The 17,757-nt window shown below is 38.2% G+C and overlaps 1 protein-coding gene across 6 annotated transcripts in view; it reads right to left on the minus strand.

Moving 5' to 3' along the window:
- The window catches only part of RARS2 (arginyl-tRNA synthetase 2, mitochondrial), a 57,258-nt gene that overhangs the window by 344 nt on the left and 39,157 nt on the right, over positions 1 to 17,757 (minus strand). For 4 of the 6 annotated variants that reach the window (XM_045771978.2, XM_045771979.2, XM_087865310.1 and 1 more), the window contains 11 exons: positions 12,376 to 12,534; positions 10,934 to 11,040; positions 9,445 to 9,540; positions 6,342 to 6,402; positions 4,874 to 4,950; positions 4,268 to 4,392; positions 3,635 to 3,702; positions 3,440 to 3,549; positions 2,980 to 3,075; positions 1,775 to 1,849; positions 371 to 434 (listed from right to left, as the gene is read on the minus strand). In XM_045771978.2, coding sequence (XP_045627934.1) covers positions 371 to 434; positions 1,775 to 1,849; positions 2,980 to 3,075; positions 3,440 to 3,549; positions 3,635 to 3,702; positions 4,268 to 4,392; positions 4,874 to 4,950; positions 6,342 to 6,402; positions 9,445 to 9,540; positions 10,934 to 11,040; positions 12,376 to 12,534 — 1,038 coding nt within the window. The remainder of the gene's footprint in view (positions 1 to 370; positions 435 to 1,774; positions 1,850 to 2,979; positions 3,076 to 3,439; positions 3,550 to 3,634; positions 3,703 to 4,267; positions 4,393 to 4,873; positions 4,951 to 6,341; positions 6,403 to 9,444; positions 9,541 to 10,933; positions 11,041 to 12,375; positions 12,535 to 17,757) is intronic. The other 2 variants (XM_087865312.1, XM_087865311.1) reach the window with 2 other exon arrangements.

The raw sequence follows: 17,757 nt of genomic DNA on the forward strand, positions 1-17,757 counted from the left end.
TTAAAGTAGGAACAGTATCTCAGAGTGCGCCAGTGTTTGCTGTCGGCAAGGGAAGACAAATGCCTAGCATCCCTTATGACTGGTAGCCAAGAGCTGGGGAGTGGGAGTGACGGTATCATGTTACCCGAAGTATAGCTTCAGATAAGGGGAACTCCTCACTTGAACACTTGACGTAGGAAGAGTGTTTCATAGTCCAGTACTGGGAAATACATAAACACTGACTGTAACAGTCCAATTCTAATTACCACCTGAGTCCATAAGTACACTACTGTAGCCGAACCACAAGATGCTATTTTAGGAACATTCACAAGACTGACTCAGTAACATTAATCGGAGGATGTAGAGATTATATAGAAAACACTTAACATACCCCAGCCACTTCGGGAGGGCTGTCTTTTATAAGCAGTGTCTTGTGTGCCATAGCTGCAAGATGACTGAATCGGGAAGAAAGAAAGAAATGATGAAGACCAGTAGTAATTTCCTGTTGTAACACACAAGCTTGGTATCTTACTCCCTCAACTTAAGGAAATCGAAAGCCCAGAGCCAGTAAAGGATGTGTGTAACACTGGAAGTTGAGACTTGAATTCACTGCTTTTCTGTAACAGGAAAAGTAAAACACGTTAAACTAAAACTTTAGATTTTGATCGTAATACCTTAAGTTCTTAAGGTTATGATTTCACTGCTTGACAAAGACAGGGGATTCCTTTCTAAAAATTAGTTTTTCTCATTTAGGCATCTTTTAGGATGAAAGATACAACATGACCTGGATATTGCCCCTCTGTACGGTGAGGAGGTGGGGTAAAGACTAGGTATGGGTCCACTGCACACACACTGGCCACTCTTCTCTAAAGTATCTTTTCTGTTTAGGTAGAGCAGCAAACAGAACAATATGCCAGAGAAATGATGCTTCTGACATTCATTTCAATGACTGACATTTAATTAGACTTTTTGGCTTCTTTATTTCTCTATGACTAGGTAGAATTTAAAGGAAAAAAATTTATTTAAATCTGGGGAAGACAGCTAAAAAGGATAATCAAGAAAACAGTACCAATAAATCTGATTTCAGTAAATCTTGAGTAAAAACAAGTATTTCCTTTCTTAAATAGATTTATGGAAAGATACAATTGATCTAGAAGATACTCAACTTCTATTCAGAGTTTCTGAAACGTGCTACTAAGAAATTCCTATTAAACTGATTTGCCTTCCAATTCGTCCTCTGCCCTTTAGCTGACTGATTTTTCTATGTCTCTGTTTAAAGTCTTTTTATGGACTCCACTGCCCTGAAAATAAGCTGAAATGCCCTAATACAGGCAGAAGAGCTTTTATACACTCATTTCTCACCCTTCCCAGGACCATGCTTGTAGTTCCATCAACGCGCTATGTTCTTGCTCAACCGTGGGCTTTCTCTTCCTTTTCTGCCACCTTGCTTCTCCTGATTAATATCGACTCCTCTTCTCCAAGAAGCCCTCTCTCGTCCAGCAAGGCTGGGCTGAATGCCGTAACACTGTCTCTTACGTCCACTCTATCCGAGCACATATGTGCTGTTAATTAACTACCTGTGACGAAGCTGTTGGTTCTTATAGCACACTGAATGAATAAATGAACATTAACTGCTGCTTTGCAAAGATGAAGCAAGAATTTCTGTAACTTAAGGCATCTCACTTTTTAGGCCAGGAGGTTTGTTTATAACAAAACTTTAGAAGAAAGAAAGGTCCTTTGTCAGATCACATCTCCAATGTCTTTAATATCTGAAAACAGCAAGGTTATAAAGTACCTTAGAGTTAGAAGGTAACTGACAATGTGCCTGGGTTGAAGGTCCTGAGAAGATCTATAAAGCACCTCGTCGAACCTAAAAGAAATGTGACAGGAGCGGTTGGCAAGGGAAGGCTGCACATATTACACTAAGCTGTTAAGATCTTGGATGTAAGGTTGACTGGACATCATTAAGAGTAGAAGGTATAGGGGCACCTGGGTGGCTCAGTCAGCTGAGCATCTGACTCTTGGGTTTCGGCTCAGGTCATGATCTTGGGGTCATGAGATTGAGCCCTGTGTCAGGTTCTGAGCCCAGGGTGAAGCCTGCTTAAGTTTCTCTCTCTCTCCCCCTCTGCCTCTGCAACTACGCATGCTCTTGCTCTCTCTAAAAAAAGAGTAGAAGGTATATGAAGAAAGACCTTGTGTGCATTTGAAGGTAAAGGCACATTTTTCTTTCTTACAAATTCCCTGATGGCAGGTACTTTCTAAATCATTTTGATATCCCTTACGCCTAGCCCAGAACAAGGACTCAGGCTGTTAAATTGAATGTAAAAAGCCTATGGCCATATTTAAGAATATAATCTAGCCTTCGATGCCAAGAAAACCAGGTTGGCTTTTATTTTCTAACAAAAATTGGTCAAATGTAAGAAAACTGACTCCTCTGATCCCACGAAAGAGCCACTGACCACTGTGTGGCAATCAGAGAAAACTACCTTGTTAACTACCCACATCCTTTGCAGAGACTAGTATCTCCTGACAAGCAGGGCTACGAGAGCTCAAAGCGTGGTCTCTTGCCTAGTGTCAGGGCGTCAAGTAGGTGTTTGAGACTGTGCCCGGAAACCACGAGGCAGGGTTCACAGAAGCTGCACACAGGCGGAAGTTTTCCTTCACTTGGCAAACAGAGTGAGGAGAAGATGATCTTTCCCAAAACTAAACATTTATGCTTTTACACCAGGCTTTCCATTCTCACGCCATGACCTGGAGGATGTCAGGCACCTGTACTGATTCAGGAGTGGTATTTTTAAGCCCCAAGGACTGACCTTAACTGTGTCTTCTACTGTCTGCCCTCAAAGGGCAGGTCAACACTTTGGCCAGACCTTCAGGAAAGTGCTGTCTGGAGGCAGGGGGGCAAGAGCTAGCTACTGGTTTGTTCACCCCAGGGTCAGCAAACCATCAACAGTCATTTCACTAAGCAGGTCCAGACTCAATAGTACCAGAAAACTATACCTGAGAAGATGCTGGAGAATGGAAACAGACTGTGGCTCTTGTAAACAAGCAGTGTTGAAGTCATTTAGATAACCACATCCAAAAGTCTCCTCCAAACTGTTATCAAAAGTTTAAAAGCAACAAAGGATTAAACAAGTCATCCAAGGACACATCATTGCAAGTTTGTCACAATACCTCAATTTTTCCTAACTCTGTTTCTTCCTCTGAAAAGAATAATGAATAATGGCAGCATTATTCTGAGTACTAAATAAGGTAATATACATAAAAGCACTTCTCAGATGCTCATTAAATATTTTAAAAACCAAACCTAACAGGTGGTCCACTGTACTTCTAACTAGTTTTGGATATGAGATACTGGAGAAGCCCAGCAAACAGGACCTTTGATCTTAGGAGAACATCAGCCCACCCCCACCCCAGGAAGGCCAGAGGGGCTCAGCGTTTCCCGGCAGACGCCCCTCACCTGTGGAGGCGGGCGTGTGTGTACTGCAGGAAGACTCCTGTGTCCCCACGACTCTGGAAAACACGATCCCAGCTGAACTGATAGTCAGATAAGAGTAAACCTTTGAAGTCCTAGAATGACAAGAGTACATTTTTAGCGCTGGGGTTTGTTCTAATACCAAACAAAAGGGTCTCACAGGAGGCAGTCTTAACAGACCTGAATAATGAGTGCAGCGAGCCCGACCCTCTCTGCAGTCTCCTGTGGGTTCTCCAGTTCTCTGGTAGCTGGAACAGACAAAGGCAGCTATCTTTAACTTACATGAAACTGTACAGAATCAAGGATTCTGAAAAAATATGCCAAAAATGTACGTTGCCAGTAAGAAGAACAAACAGGTTCACAGTGGGCAATTTACTTTCCAAATTTGGGCTAATTTACCTTGGATAAAGACATTCCCCTGCCTACGTTAAAAGGAAAGAAACACAAATTCACATTTCTCATAAACAGCCCTTATGATACTTTTCCAAGGTTGAACAAAGACATGAGTACTTGTGACCTGTTTCCTATTACATAACACGGGAATGTCACATAACCACTCCAACAGTGGAATGACAACGCTAAAGCTGTCCATGAAAAGAGGCCTAGGGTCATATCAATTCAGATTACTGAACTGAATGACACCAAGCAGCAAGTCTAAAACCTCTGGCACCTCTAATTAGTGTGAGCTATTTCTGACAAGGTTAGTGAAAGTGAAGAGAGGGATGGTCAAAATAAATCGTACTGCACAAAAGTCCCGCAAAACATCCAAGTGGCATGTAAGTTATGACTGTAACAACAATAAAGTGAATTCACTCTTAACAGAAGCCATGTTCTGTAGCATCCTTGATTGAATCTCATTTAGAACATCTTCCAGAAAAGTAACATTTCCTCTTCGAGTCTTCATTCCCTGCACCACTCCAAAGGGCACATGCTGGCACCTGAAATGGAAGAGAACAGAACGGATGATCAAAGTGCCTAATACCCTTTTAGAGAGTAGTCTGAATTTCAACTCTCATAGAGGGCCTTTTCAAAATTAATCAACTGAAACAGGATGTGATTTGTTATATGCCACAAAAGATGTTAAACACACAGCTTCATTTTACAGAGATAACCACTAAGCTGTGATTAAATTACTAGTTGCCTTTGTGAAAAAAGGGAGGGATCAAGAATTTTGGAAATCAAGCCAGTGAGAGCAGATGTCTAATAAAGACACATTATTAAATGTTTATAAGTTAGAAATGAATATAACCAAGACATAAATTAATGTAAAAAACAAATCTGCTTCTACACTAACACCCTGAAATAAAGAAGTGAAATTTGAATGACGACCTTTAACAACTTGGTATATTTTGGGACTTGGCTGACCTAACAAACCCTTAATGATCTAGAGCAGACAGTTACGAACCATGCAGACATTACCTTTCTGCCCAGTCATATCCCATGATCTGCAGCATTTGGAACACTTGCTGAAAATGCTTTTTTTGCCCTTTATCTGTCTTGGGGAAAAAATGTATTTAAAATAACAGTGATAAGTTAACCTACAAAAATAGGTGAGGCGTAAATCAAAATATTTGAGTTTTGACACACCAGAGTCATTGCCAACTGATGTATTTTAAATAAGTACACAAAGAAGATGCCAATAGAAGGTCTAAGCTGAGTGCACTACAAGAGAAGAAAGCCGTAGCACTCGACTGAGTCAGGAGGAAATATGAACTTTAATCTCAGTATACTATTTCAATTCTTTCTCCTTCAGCTATCATGACCTTTATCTCCAAGAAGGACGAAGCTCAGCTCTAATAAGATATTTAATGGCAACTTTCTTTTCTTAGGGGAAAGGGAGAGGCACATGGAGAGGAAGAAAAGGGAAGAGACCAGAATAACCCTTAGCAATAAGAGGAACAAACTACTGATGCACACAACAGCTTGGGTGGATCTCAAAAGTATTCATTATGCTGAGTGAAGAAAGCCAATCTCAAAAGATTACCTACTGTGATCCATTTATATAACATTTTCAAAGTGACAACACTGTAGTGATGGAGAACAGAGCAATGGTTGCCAGGGGTTAGGGTAGGGGGTAAATGATTACTAAGTGGTTGCCAAGAGGGTGTTTGCTGCACCATGGAACTGTTGTCTATTCTGAATGTTATGACGGTTACATGATCTACACATGATACAATTTCCCAACCCCTGCCTCCCAACATATCTAGGCCCACACACAAGTACATGTAAAAACTGGTGGAATTTCTCTCTCTCTTTTTTTTTTTTAAGATTTTATTTTAGAGAGAGAGAGAGAGCAGGAGCAGGGAGGGGCAGAGGGGGAGGGAATGGGAGAGAAGTGGCGGAGTCTGATATGGGGCTCAATCTCAGGACCCTGAGATCATGACCTGAGCCAAAATCAAGAGTCAGACACTTAACTGACTGAGCCATCCAGGTGCCCTGAAATTGGTGGAATTTAACTAAGGTCTTTAACAATGTCAGTTTCCTGGCACAAAGTACTATGGTTATGTAAGATACTATCTTTGGGGAAGGCTAGGTGAAGGGTCCATGGAAAGTCTGTACTATTTTAAAACTTGTGATTCTTAAAGATTTAAAATAAAAAGTTATTTTTTAAAAAGTGCATTATGGGAACCTATACATATTCATTTCACATAACCATTTTCCTGATCTGGGTAATTTTTTTTTTTATTATGAAGCAATGTGAATGTTTTCACTTTTAAAGAGTTTTGTTTTTCTTTTAACATAGCGGTTTCTATCTTAAATAAACTTAACACTGAATTCCTTTTATATTTTGACAAAATTATTTTTCCATAGTTTTCAACATGATGTATAATTTCTATCTTTGTAGTTTTCATGAGGTAGAGATAACTTTTTTATTGTGATTACCTACCACATAAATCATTGTATCAAAATTATACTTGTCCATTCGATCTATAGCAGCTGCAAGATCTCTGAAAAAAAAATGGCCATAGATTAAGAGTTACTAAGCAGATCTGGGTAAAAATTTGTTTTACCTATTTAATAGTAATGAGGCTTTTCTTTTTTTTTTTTTTTAAAGATTTTATTTATTTATTTGACAGAGATAGAGACAGCCAGCGAGAGAGGGAACACAAGCAGGGGGAGTGGGAGAGGAAGAAGCAGGCTCATAGCAGAGGAGCCTGATGTGGGGCTCGATCCCAGAACACTGAGATCACGCCCTGAGCCGAAGGCAGACGCTTAACCGCTGTGCCACCCAGGCGCCCCGTAATGAGGCTTTTCTAATTAAGAAGTCCTATTATCCCACAGCCTAGAGTATATTACCCATGATTATATAATCCCAACTCCACACTTTGATATAAAATAATAGTAATAAAAATAGCTTTGGGAAAAGCAATAATAATAAAAGTACTGTGGAAAGATTAAAAAAAAAACCAAAATAAATAAACATAAGCTCTGGGAAAAGTAGTAGTATTAGGCAGAGTGTCTGTAGGTAAATACTTAATGATTCGTTAATTAAGCCTCTACTGGAAAGAATCACCTAAGTGTCACTTTTCTGCAGTACACTTTCTTAAAGAACATATTCAAAACTCAGGTGATGTGGCAGCTACCCCGGTATCTTTTAGCTACTCTTCTATTAGTACTATCGAGGACTTTCAAAATCTTCAATCAGTCACAAGCAACACCTTCTAAAGCACTGTAAAAGACCATAAAGTCCTTTGACAAAAAGTCAACTCTTCTTTCTCTAAGTAAGACTCAGTTTGCATCTAGTATGAATTAATGAAAAACAAACCATAAACTACGAAATTTCAAGTTGAAATTATGAGAGTATTGAAATTTAAAATTAAAGCTATTTTTGGTTAACAATATACGACACTGGGAAGATTTCTAAAGTTCCTAGATCTTTTGAAATGTTGAGGATCAACAAAATGTCTAGCCCCCACCTCGTGATCTTGATATAGAGCATGCATTTGCAACAGAGGCAAAAGCCGGCTCTTAAGGAACAACAAAATCTTACTCTTTTTTTTTTTTTAAGATTTTTTTATTTTGAGAAAGCAGGGGTGTGCACGCAAGCAGGAGGGTAGGGGATGCGGGTGGGCAGAAGGATTGGGGGAGAGAGTCTTAAGCAGATTCCGCACTGAGTGTGGAGCCAATGCAGGGCTCGATCTCATGACCCTGAGATCACGACCTGAGCCAAAAACAAAAGTCAGATGCTTAACTGACTGTGCCACCCACACGCCCCCAAATCTTACTCTTTTTATGTATAAAGCACATACATGCATACAATACATACAAATGTACAGGATATCTGTGATATTAAAATTTCATGAGGTGGGGAAGTAGGAAAAATTGGCAAAAAGGCTCCAGAGAGCAGGGCTACAATGAAAAAAAAAAAAAAAAGGCTGTGAAACACAAGATTATCCCCCAGATGAAGTCACAAATATAGACCCCTATTGGAGTTTTGGTTTGGGCCAAGGACAAAACAAAGAGAAGCCTTTTGATCCAATGAAATATAAAAGGAGAATGTTAACAAAAAGCTCTAGGTTGAGTTTGTAGAACTTGAGTTTGAAAGCAGGAAGGAATCCAAGGTTATTTAGTTCAGGCCTCTTATTTCAAAGTAGGGATTCACGGCCCAAGGAGGGTAAGTGGTAGTTGTGGTCTCAGAACAAAACTCTAGGTCTCCAGCCTCACCCTGTGCTCTTGTTAGAGAAAAGTGCAGGAGAATACTGACAACTCCTTTAATTCACATCCATATATAGATGTATTCTATAAGGAACCCACTGAAAGGGCAGAAACTAAAGTTAGAGGTGAAAAATCAAACATTTCAACAAGCGGCAAAAAACACAATTATTCTCCCAAAGAGAAAAGACAAAGTATACGCATTAAGGTAAATACACAGAAAAATCCAGACCTAATGAATGTTAGCCCAAGAAAGATAACCAAATCAGGAAAGCTATAATCATTAGGACATGGAGTATCTGATGTGCATGGAAACATTTCCTATAGCCACTGCTTAAGGGTTTCTCTAGGTAATCTGTCCAGCAGTAATTGGTTGGCACAAAATATTTTTCTACTATTATTTTTTAACCTAGAAAAAGAAATGTACTTCTTACATACAGAGGTTCTTCTGACTTCCTAACTCCAATTGTATGGAATTGATAAAGGGAAATGCCAAAAAGTAACAGAAAGCAAGGGATCAATTTTCTAAGGCACAGGAGGAGAATCAGATGGTTGTATAAAGCTGTTGGAACAAATGATGGTAGTTAACAAGAACAGTAAATATCATTTCTTTAACTATGCTATAAAAGTGGGTTTATGATCCAAGATAAACTCCAGCCTGGAAGACACCAGAGCCTTTTGCCAACACAGCCTGAGTATGGCCGTGTTGGCTTGTGTGCCTTTTTTATGGTCCCCTCTTCTTCTTCCTATTGGCTTTGTCCCAGATATAAGTGCTTGATAATCCAGTTTTTACTGATTAACAGAGACTATTCCTTTCCACAGGGGTCAGTCATGGAGAAAGAAGAAGAAGAAGAAGAAGAAAAAAAAAGGCAAGATGGCTTACTTCTCCCTTGGCCTATTTTACCGCAGTTAGAATGAGGACTGACACTTATATGCACGTAAGATGGTCTTGACAGAGTGAGGACACCACTGAGCCACTATGACCACTTTCTAGTATACATTTCCTGCCAGTGTGCAATTGGAAAATATTTATAGTTAATTATGAGGTGCCTCACTTTTACAGTTTGTAGAACAATGTATTCAGCTGTGGAAATCCTATAATGTTTAACTAACTGTAAATAGTTTTTTCACATTTCTGATGATATCAAAACTTTCCAGGAACTATAACTGGCAATAAACAGAAACCCAATTTATTTTGAAGTGATGACGGCAAGAGATTTAGAAACTAGGATTTAATAACAGCTTTGAGGATAAAATGATTGTTTTAACACTGGTCCTACAACAAAGAACATGAAGTCATGTGCATTCTGATGTTGACCTTCATATTAGATACAAACCTAGTTGCATAGAGAGAAGTCCCATCGCTTCGCATTACAGTACAAACTGAGGAGGGGTCACCGTTCCCAGAAAGATCCACTACAGCTGTTCCTTTTCTAAAAATACAAAAAGGTAACTGAAGAAACATAGTAAATTAAGACCTTTAAAAGAACAGTATCTATAACATCACCTTTAGCAAACCAGAAGCTACTTTCTATTACTTGTAACAATAAGCAGTATAACCAACAATAAAAAAAAACAAGAAGGAATCTAACCATGAATCTATTAAGAGTGGGTAAGTATGATGTAATTAATATTTGGTTATCCTATCTTTCTAAACTCTGTAGCTCTGGATAAGGTACTTAGTTAAGTCTTTAACATACCCAGTTGAAAAATGAGATTTCAACTGTAGTTTAACCATGAAACATATTCTTCCAATGCAAATTATAGTATTCAATATTGGGCTAATTTTTGACATGCCAAAAAATACTCGAGTATTAAACCACGGAATTTTGTTATTGTCTTCCCTGTCTTATCAAAAAGTAGAATCTGTATATGGCAATCTAAGAATCTGCCTACGGACATTACTAAGCATGTTATGAACCACATTCTCTGTGTCTTCCTCATAAAGATGATGAGAGAAAGTACTCTTTGGTACTATGAAAACTGGCACTTCTAAGCAACTGGTTTGCTTCTGTATTACAGATGCTTGGGCTCCTATGACTGGTACTACTTCTGTTTGGCTGACAGGAAGGTCAAAGATAAATTAGAAATCTGCCTTAAGTAAGGGAACAGCATCCCAGTACGTGTAATACAACATGCCATTATCATTCCCGATTCTGTATTAGTTTTTCTGCCTCTGCTTCCTGATTTCCTCATTTTACTCTTTCAAAAGTTTGTATTGTACCTATTTACATATTGTACCTTTAGCTTGGGCTCCTATGACTGGTACTACTTCTGTTTGGCTGACAGGAAGGTCAAAGATAAATTAGAAATCTGCCTTAAGTAAGGGAACAGCATCCCAGTACGTGTAATACAACATGCCATTATCATTCCCGATTCTGTATTAGTTTTTCTGCCTCTGCTTCCTGATTTCCTCATTTTACTCTTTCAAAAGTTTGTATTGTACCTATTTACATAAGGTGCCTTAAATACATTCTGAACAGGATATGGTTTTTTAAAAAGGCAGGGTTGAGTAAGAAGATGCAATTTCTATTTCCTTTTCTCAGTTATATCATTATCAGCTTGTGTGACAGTAGGTCAGTCACTTGTACTTTCTGTGCTTCAGTTTCTGCATATGTGAAGAGCAGGTAACAACTCTTCTTCCAGCCTTACCAGGATTTTGTCATGGGCAGCAGAAGACTGTATGTAGAAAAGTACTTTGAACAGGAAAAAGCACTATAAAATGCCAGGAAGGCTGCACACCACATTCTGTTGTCCTGAGACTATACCAATACCCATTTTTCACAGAAGAAATAACTTTACTAAAGAAAAGTAACCCAACCATACACTGTTTTCTGTAGGAGTCCTTTACTGTCCAGCAACTTTAAGACTTCTTGAGATTTTTCACGATAAAATGACTCTCCGGAGTATTCATCAAAGTGTACTCCTAGACGCTAAAAGGGTTCAGAAACAAAAGAAAGTTACTTAAATGTCCTATTATCTTGCCCTCAGACAAGACAGGATACTCTATAGTCTGTCACACAGATGGGGAAAATAAGAACAAGTCACTCTTTCGCATCAAACCTTCTGATAACTCCTCCCACACGAGTCAAGTCCTCACAATAGTACTGTGCTGTCTGATACGGCAGTTGCTAGGCCCACGTGGCTATTCAAATTAAATAAAATTGAAAATTTAATCTCTTAACACTACTCATGCTTCAAGTGCTCGACAGCCACCTGAGGTTAGTGGCTGGACAGCACGTCACCGAACATCTTTAGCACAGCAAGAAGCTAGACGGGACCACCCTGGACAATGTCCCCTATTAGGCCCCACCCTACAACCTCTTCACGTTCCTCTCCTTCTGCTCTTCTTCCTGCGTCCTTACTCCAGCTGCATGGGTTTCTTTGACAAAACTCTTTTCATTCAACCCACAGACAGCATACTCCATCTTCCCTCCCTTGCCTCATTTTTCTTCATAGCATCATTACCACCTAACAGACTGTATATGTTCTTGTTGAATTCCCACGGTCTTTAATTTGGTTAATTCTCTGTGCCCATGCTGGACTGTAAAGTCCATGACAGAAGGACTCATATTTCTTTTATTCACTGTTGTTTTCCCACCCCCTAAAATGTTTATTAAATGAACAAATTTATATGTATCACATACAGGCCTAAGGAAGTGAAAGGAGAAAAAAACGATTAAGAAAAAGTGAAGGAGGGGCGCCTGGGTGGCACAGCGGTTAAGTGCCTGCCTTCAGCTCAGGGCGTGATCCCAGCGTTATGGGATCGAGCCCCACATCAGGCTCCTCCGCTGGGAGCCTGCTTCTTCCTCTCCCACTCCCCCTGCTTGTGTTCCCTCTCTCGCTGGCTGTCTCTATCTCTGTCAAATAAATAAATAAAATCTTAAAAAAAAAAAAAAAGTGAAGGAATGAAAAGAGAGAAAAGAGAAGCCAGACTGAAACAAATACCAGAATGCCAGCTGATATTTGCCTGTGAAGTTCATAGGATTTTTTCGAAGCTCCAACTTCCAGCTCAAAGAATACTATTTGAGTCCTAATTTTCAACTGAATGACAAATCTAAGTTTTAAAACACGAGCTTTAGAAGCAAGTTCACAGGGCACCTGGCTGGCTCAGTCAGCAGGGCATATGGCTTTTGATCTCAGGGTCATGAGTTCAAGCCCCATGTTGGGCATGGAGCCCATTTTAAAAAAAAGAAGCAACTTCACTACTTGGTAGTACCGTCAAGAGCTGCAACCCATCACAGGAGAGCAGGAGAGTAGGTGGGCACCTTGTAAATCCGCACATATTCTCCTACGCTGAGGTCCCGAAATTTCTGCCACAGTGCAAGTGCTTGCGTGTCACCCAGTTCTAATCGCTGGAAGAACTCATGTGCTGATTTTGCAATATTTTTATCATCTGTTGCTTCTTTATTAACTTGTACATAAACCTAAAAGCACAACAGTACATTAAATGAAGTACATTAGTCACTGTTACCTTTAATGGAAGAAAACAAAACACAATTCTGATAATTTTCATTTAAAGGTTAGCCCATTGCCCTCATCAGAGTAAAACCTTTTTTTCCCCTCTTTTTTTTGCCATGGGCCCTTATTGAACCCTATAGACCCCTTCTCAATATGTATCTAAATGCGTAAAGTAAAACACATATGCTTATAAAGGAAATAATACATTGAAATAGTTATCCAATTATTATTTTTTTAAAGTGTGATATTGTAATGGAAGAAAATGCTAAATTTCTGATAAAGGTTAGGGAAAATGTGTAATTTTTTACTTCCCTTCCAAATTCACAGACTCTTAGGTTAAGAATGCCTGGGTTAGATTAAGCTAGCATTTCTTTTTTTTTTTTTTTTTTAACAAAAAGGCAAATTATTACCACTGCAACTTCTCTGAGAAAAGATCAAAGAAAGTAGAATGGCTCAATTTGGCTAAGACAAGGCCAAAGATTGATGTGGCAGTTGTTTTAAGAAAGATTTTTAAAACTGTTCTCTAAATCTGCAAAAGACTAGGAAAATAGCTGATCTAGGAAGACCTTTGGATAGTTGGCTTACTTACACTCCCACTTAGGCTCCTGAGAACTGTGGGGACCACTTACTTCTGGAGTGTTTTTGCATCATCTATCTTGGCTGGTTTAGTTCTGCCCCACCCAGTGACAGCAATGGAGCTGGATTGCTTAGTAAGGGTTCTTCCATTTCTATGACTCTATGTTCACAGTTTAGTTAATAGCACTCCAGTCTCCAAAATGCAAGATTAATAAATGATACTGAAACATCAACTTTGCACCTCAAGTAGTACTGAAGTTACGCATATAAAGATTTTACTTCTAGGGGCATCTGGGTGGCTCAGTCGGTTAGGGTCCAACTCTTAATTTCAACTCAGGTGGTGGTCTCAGGGTTGTGAGATGGAGCCCTGTGTTGGGCTCTGCGCTGGGTGTGGAGCCTACTTAGGATTGTCTCTCTCCCTCCCTTTCCCTCTCTCTTTCCCTCTCAAAAAAAAGATTTTACTTCACTTACAGGATGAAACATGAATGATAAATTTACTCTCCTCATATTTTTTCCAGAAAGCTATGAAAGTAGCATAAAAGTAATAAAAATCAGCAAATAAATTACCAAAGAAATATGAGGAATCTAAACTGTTATAGTAATATCATCAAAATATCAATGGCAGATAAAGTGATTTTACTGCTGGAGAGTAAGTACACTGGGACAACTGTAATGTGGCTTATACCCAGTAGATACCACCAAACGAAAGGAACAGGGCATTAAACATTTCTGTCAAGGTCAAAATGCCTTACCTTTCATAGATGGTTTGTGTTAGTTACTGGAATGGCAGAATTAAATGAATAAATATTCCCCCCAAAAGTTAAAGCTACCTAATTTTTTTTTCCTCTTTAAAGCACATTGTGCAGAAAAGAGTTAATATAGCAGACCAGAGACTGCTATCCTCAAAATGTCCTGTTCGCAAGGTTAGCCCTTGGCTGGCATCTGGGATCTTGGATTTGGGAAATGTTCCCACCAACCTAATTGATAGGAGTGGGTCACTATGCTTAAGTTATGAAAACAATAGAGTTTATGCTATTTTGGAACATGCTAAGCAGAGGGTGCCTACGTGATCAAACTCCAAAAGAAACTTTGGGCATGGAGCATCTGATGAGCTTCCCTGGCAGACAACATTTCATGTGTACTGTTCCAGTTTGTTGCAGGAAGACCTGCGTGTATCCTGTGTGACTCCACTAGGAAAAGACTCTTGGATGCTTAGACCTGGTTTCCAACAGACTTCACCACATATGCCTTTCCCTTTACTGATGTTGCTTTGCATCCTTCTGCTGTAATGAATCATAGCTGTGAGCACAACTATACGTGGAATCCTATGAGTCCTCTTAATGAGTTACCAAACTTGGTGGTGACCTTAGAAGACCAGGCACACATATCATAGAAAATTAATCTCCATGTGCTCCTATGAAATAAGTCCAGAATAAGTTAGCAACAGAAGATGATGATATACATAGGTCTCTAAATGATTTGTGGTTCAAAATCTCTTTCACACACACCCCCATCACACACTCATGTTCACACCATTTATAAGCAAACATACACAAAATATCCTTGTTTTCAGAAAAGGCTTTTTTTTTTTTTAAAATCTAGGACTCCAAACTCAGATAGCCAACATTTAAAAATCTAATATGCATGTGAACTACTGATAAGAGGATTTTTAGAAAAAACTTCACCAGAATCTTTTCCCTTCCTTAAAACTTAAAATAGAGATAATTAAAAAAAAATAAACAAAACTAAACCCAAGAATCTTGGCATTTCAGCAATTTGTAGTTATAAACCAAACATTACTGAAAATCAACTGGCACTATTAAGCAGAACAAGAGAAGAGCCTTAATTAGCACTTAACAATCTGCCTGTAAATGCACAATATAAAACTATAATTATTAACATTCATCACCATTTTAGAAAAGAAATGCATTTTCCTTCACAAAATAAATACTATGTACTTCTGAAATTATAGACAGTTTTAAATTTAGTTACCACAAACTTTTAATGCTTAGAAAGTATGCATTAAAAAAAAGTATGCATTTTGAAGACAGCTTCCTTTTGAGGCTAGATCTAGACACAAAAGGAATAAAAAGGAAATTTTAAATTTGGGTTTAATAATAAGAATGTCGCTTAAGCAAAATGTTCTTGAGGATGGAAATAATTTTTCTTTTAGTTACCAGAATGCAAAAGTGAGCTATATTTCCATTATGGAATAAACTAAGTGTTTAAGACTTTAAAAGGAATATTAACTTTTTCACTATTTCTAGATGATGGTATTCCCAAAAGGCACATGACATTTTATTTCTAGTTTAACTGATTAAGATAATTACAGTCAGCTCTTAAGATGATCTGTCCATACGTAAACAAAGAAGTGCAAAAAATGAAAGTAGTATGTAATGCCCTCTTACTCTCTTAAATTTGATTCTAGAATACCGTTAGCAACACAGACACAGTTTAATTCTTTGGTACAGGGCTCTAACCCCAACACTGGTTATTTTTGTCTTTAAATGGAGAATAACTGCTAAGAATGGTTAGCATTACTTAGACACTAAAGACACTGTTAACTATACATTTGTCTTCTATCATAAAATGCATTTAATTTTGATTTCATTTTTTAGAAAAAACAATGAATTCATGATTATAATTCAAACAAGCAAGCTCATTGTTAGTTTAACGTTGTTTCTTGATCAGAAATTTCTTATAGAACTGCTGGTTGAGATGGATTTCTAATGTTAAACTAAACATTAAAGAAATTCAAACAAATTAATAGTTATAATTTAAAAGATCAATATACCAGTTAATAATAAAATCTAAACTTGCTAGATAAAAAACTTGAAAAGTGATTATCAAGTTTCTCTTCATTGGTATGTCATTACCAGCATATAAAGGCATTTTAGTCTATTCATCTTCTTTCAATATTTGTAATCTCCCATTTTTATTCTTTGTTTATAATAATATCCATGATATCTTATTCTTTTATTCAAGGGTGATAAGGATTAACTTCTATATATTAGGTAATAGTACACAGTGTTACACATTTCTCATGCTAAAAAATTTTTTTTTGCACACTTCAACGGGGTGTGATAATTACTGAACTATTAACATGTACTCTGGCCTTACTCAGTATTCCCATCCTTGTTCTAAGAACACTCAGAGGACAATGGACACTGTAGTAACCCTCAGAAGTGTAGGGTTTAGGGAGAAAGGCTAGTAGCTTTGGAGAAGATGGTCAAGAGCAATGGTAAAGCAGAAAAGCTGCCAGGAGAGAGGAAAAGAGAATTGCTTAGATTGAGGAGGGGATAGGGAAACATTCCCAGGAAAAACAAAAGTTGGGCAGTCGCTGGGGTGGCAGCGGGACCTCTGAGGGAAATCGTTTGCAGTATTCCCACACAGGGAGGCTGATCTCTAGGCCTAAGGAACTGGGCCACAGCAAGGATCTCCCAGGTTAGGTTGGTCATACAAGCAGAGCTGTGTGCCTCCAGGTCATTATGTAGGCTTGCATACTGGGCATATCAGTCAAGACCAGTGTGGACTGAAGCAAAGGAAAGGCCTCCATGCCCATCCTGAGATGCACATTAGAGCCTGGAGAACTCTGTGATTTGGGAGATGAGAAATCCTTAACAGTGACTTAAGTTGACTCTTAAAACCACTCTCAAAAGTATGGCTGGGTTCAGATTTAATTAGGCTTATAATTTAAGAGCTATTTCTTGCATGTAAGTGTTATAATGAGTAAAATACACCCCAAACTAACAACCACTTTCTCTGGAGAAAAGTAACATGACCTAAATAAAGAACTCTTGAATTCAAGTCTTTATAAAATAAAAATTTTTAACTGCATAAATAATCCCCTATGTGTCTAGAATTGATTTAGTCTTGAATTATTTTAAGTTTGTGAAATTTTTTTTGAGAATCTAAAGCTAGGAAAAACATGGTCTCTTGAGGAATAGATACTATTCCACATTTAAACAATGAGAGCAAGTAAATATTATCACTCGTGAATTTGGTGTTTTGATTTTGCCCTATTTTCTACTTGACCCTCCCCCCCCCTTTTTTGCTACTGATATAGGGAAACTCAGGGTCAAACCGCTAATATACTGCTATCTAGCAATATACTATCCTCTGACTTTCTATGTCCTTTCATTAAATGCCCATCACTGTAATTACCTCAAATCATTTTACAAAGGGGAAGGGTGAAAATAATAAATACTTTTGAGGTCATTATGAACTTAAGAGAAAATTTATACTATTGTATTAATATATCATGTTACCTTTATAAGTGCCAGTAGTAGGATACAGTGTTAATGCATGCTTTATTGGTATAATATTTATCTCTATGAGAGGCTGCTCATATTTTGGAGGCATTTCTATGATTATCAAAATTCTTATTAATAAGCATTATGCAATGAGTCAAGTTCTAAAAACTTCTGTAGCCAAAAAAAAAAAAGAGACTGGATTATACATTCTTAAAACAGTGTTAGATGTTATTACAGTCCATTCAAGTATGGTTTTGTTTTTGTTTTTGAGAGAGACAGAGAGAGGGAGAGGCAGAGGGAGAATCTTAAGCAGGCTCCATGCCCAGCACGGAGCCTGATGTGGAGCTAGATCTCACAACC

The sequence above is a fragment of the Ursus americanus genome, chromosome 11 (assembly GCF_024610735.1).
Source record: "Ursus americanus isolate L20-20 chromosome 11, mUrsAme1.1.p, whole genome shotgun sequence".
NCBI classification, from domain to species: domain Eukaryota; kingdom Metazoa; phylum Chordata; class Mammalia; order Carnivora; family Ursidae; genus Ursus; species Ursus americanus.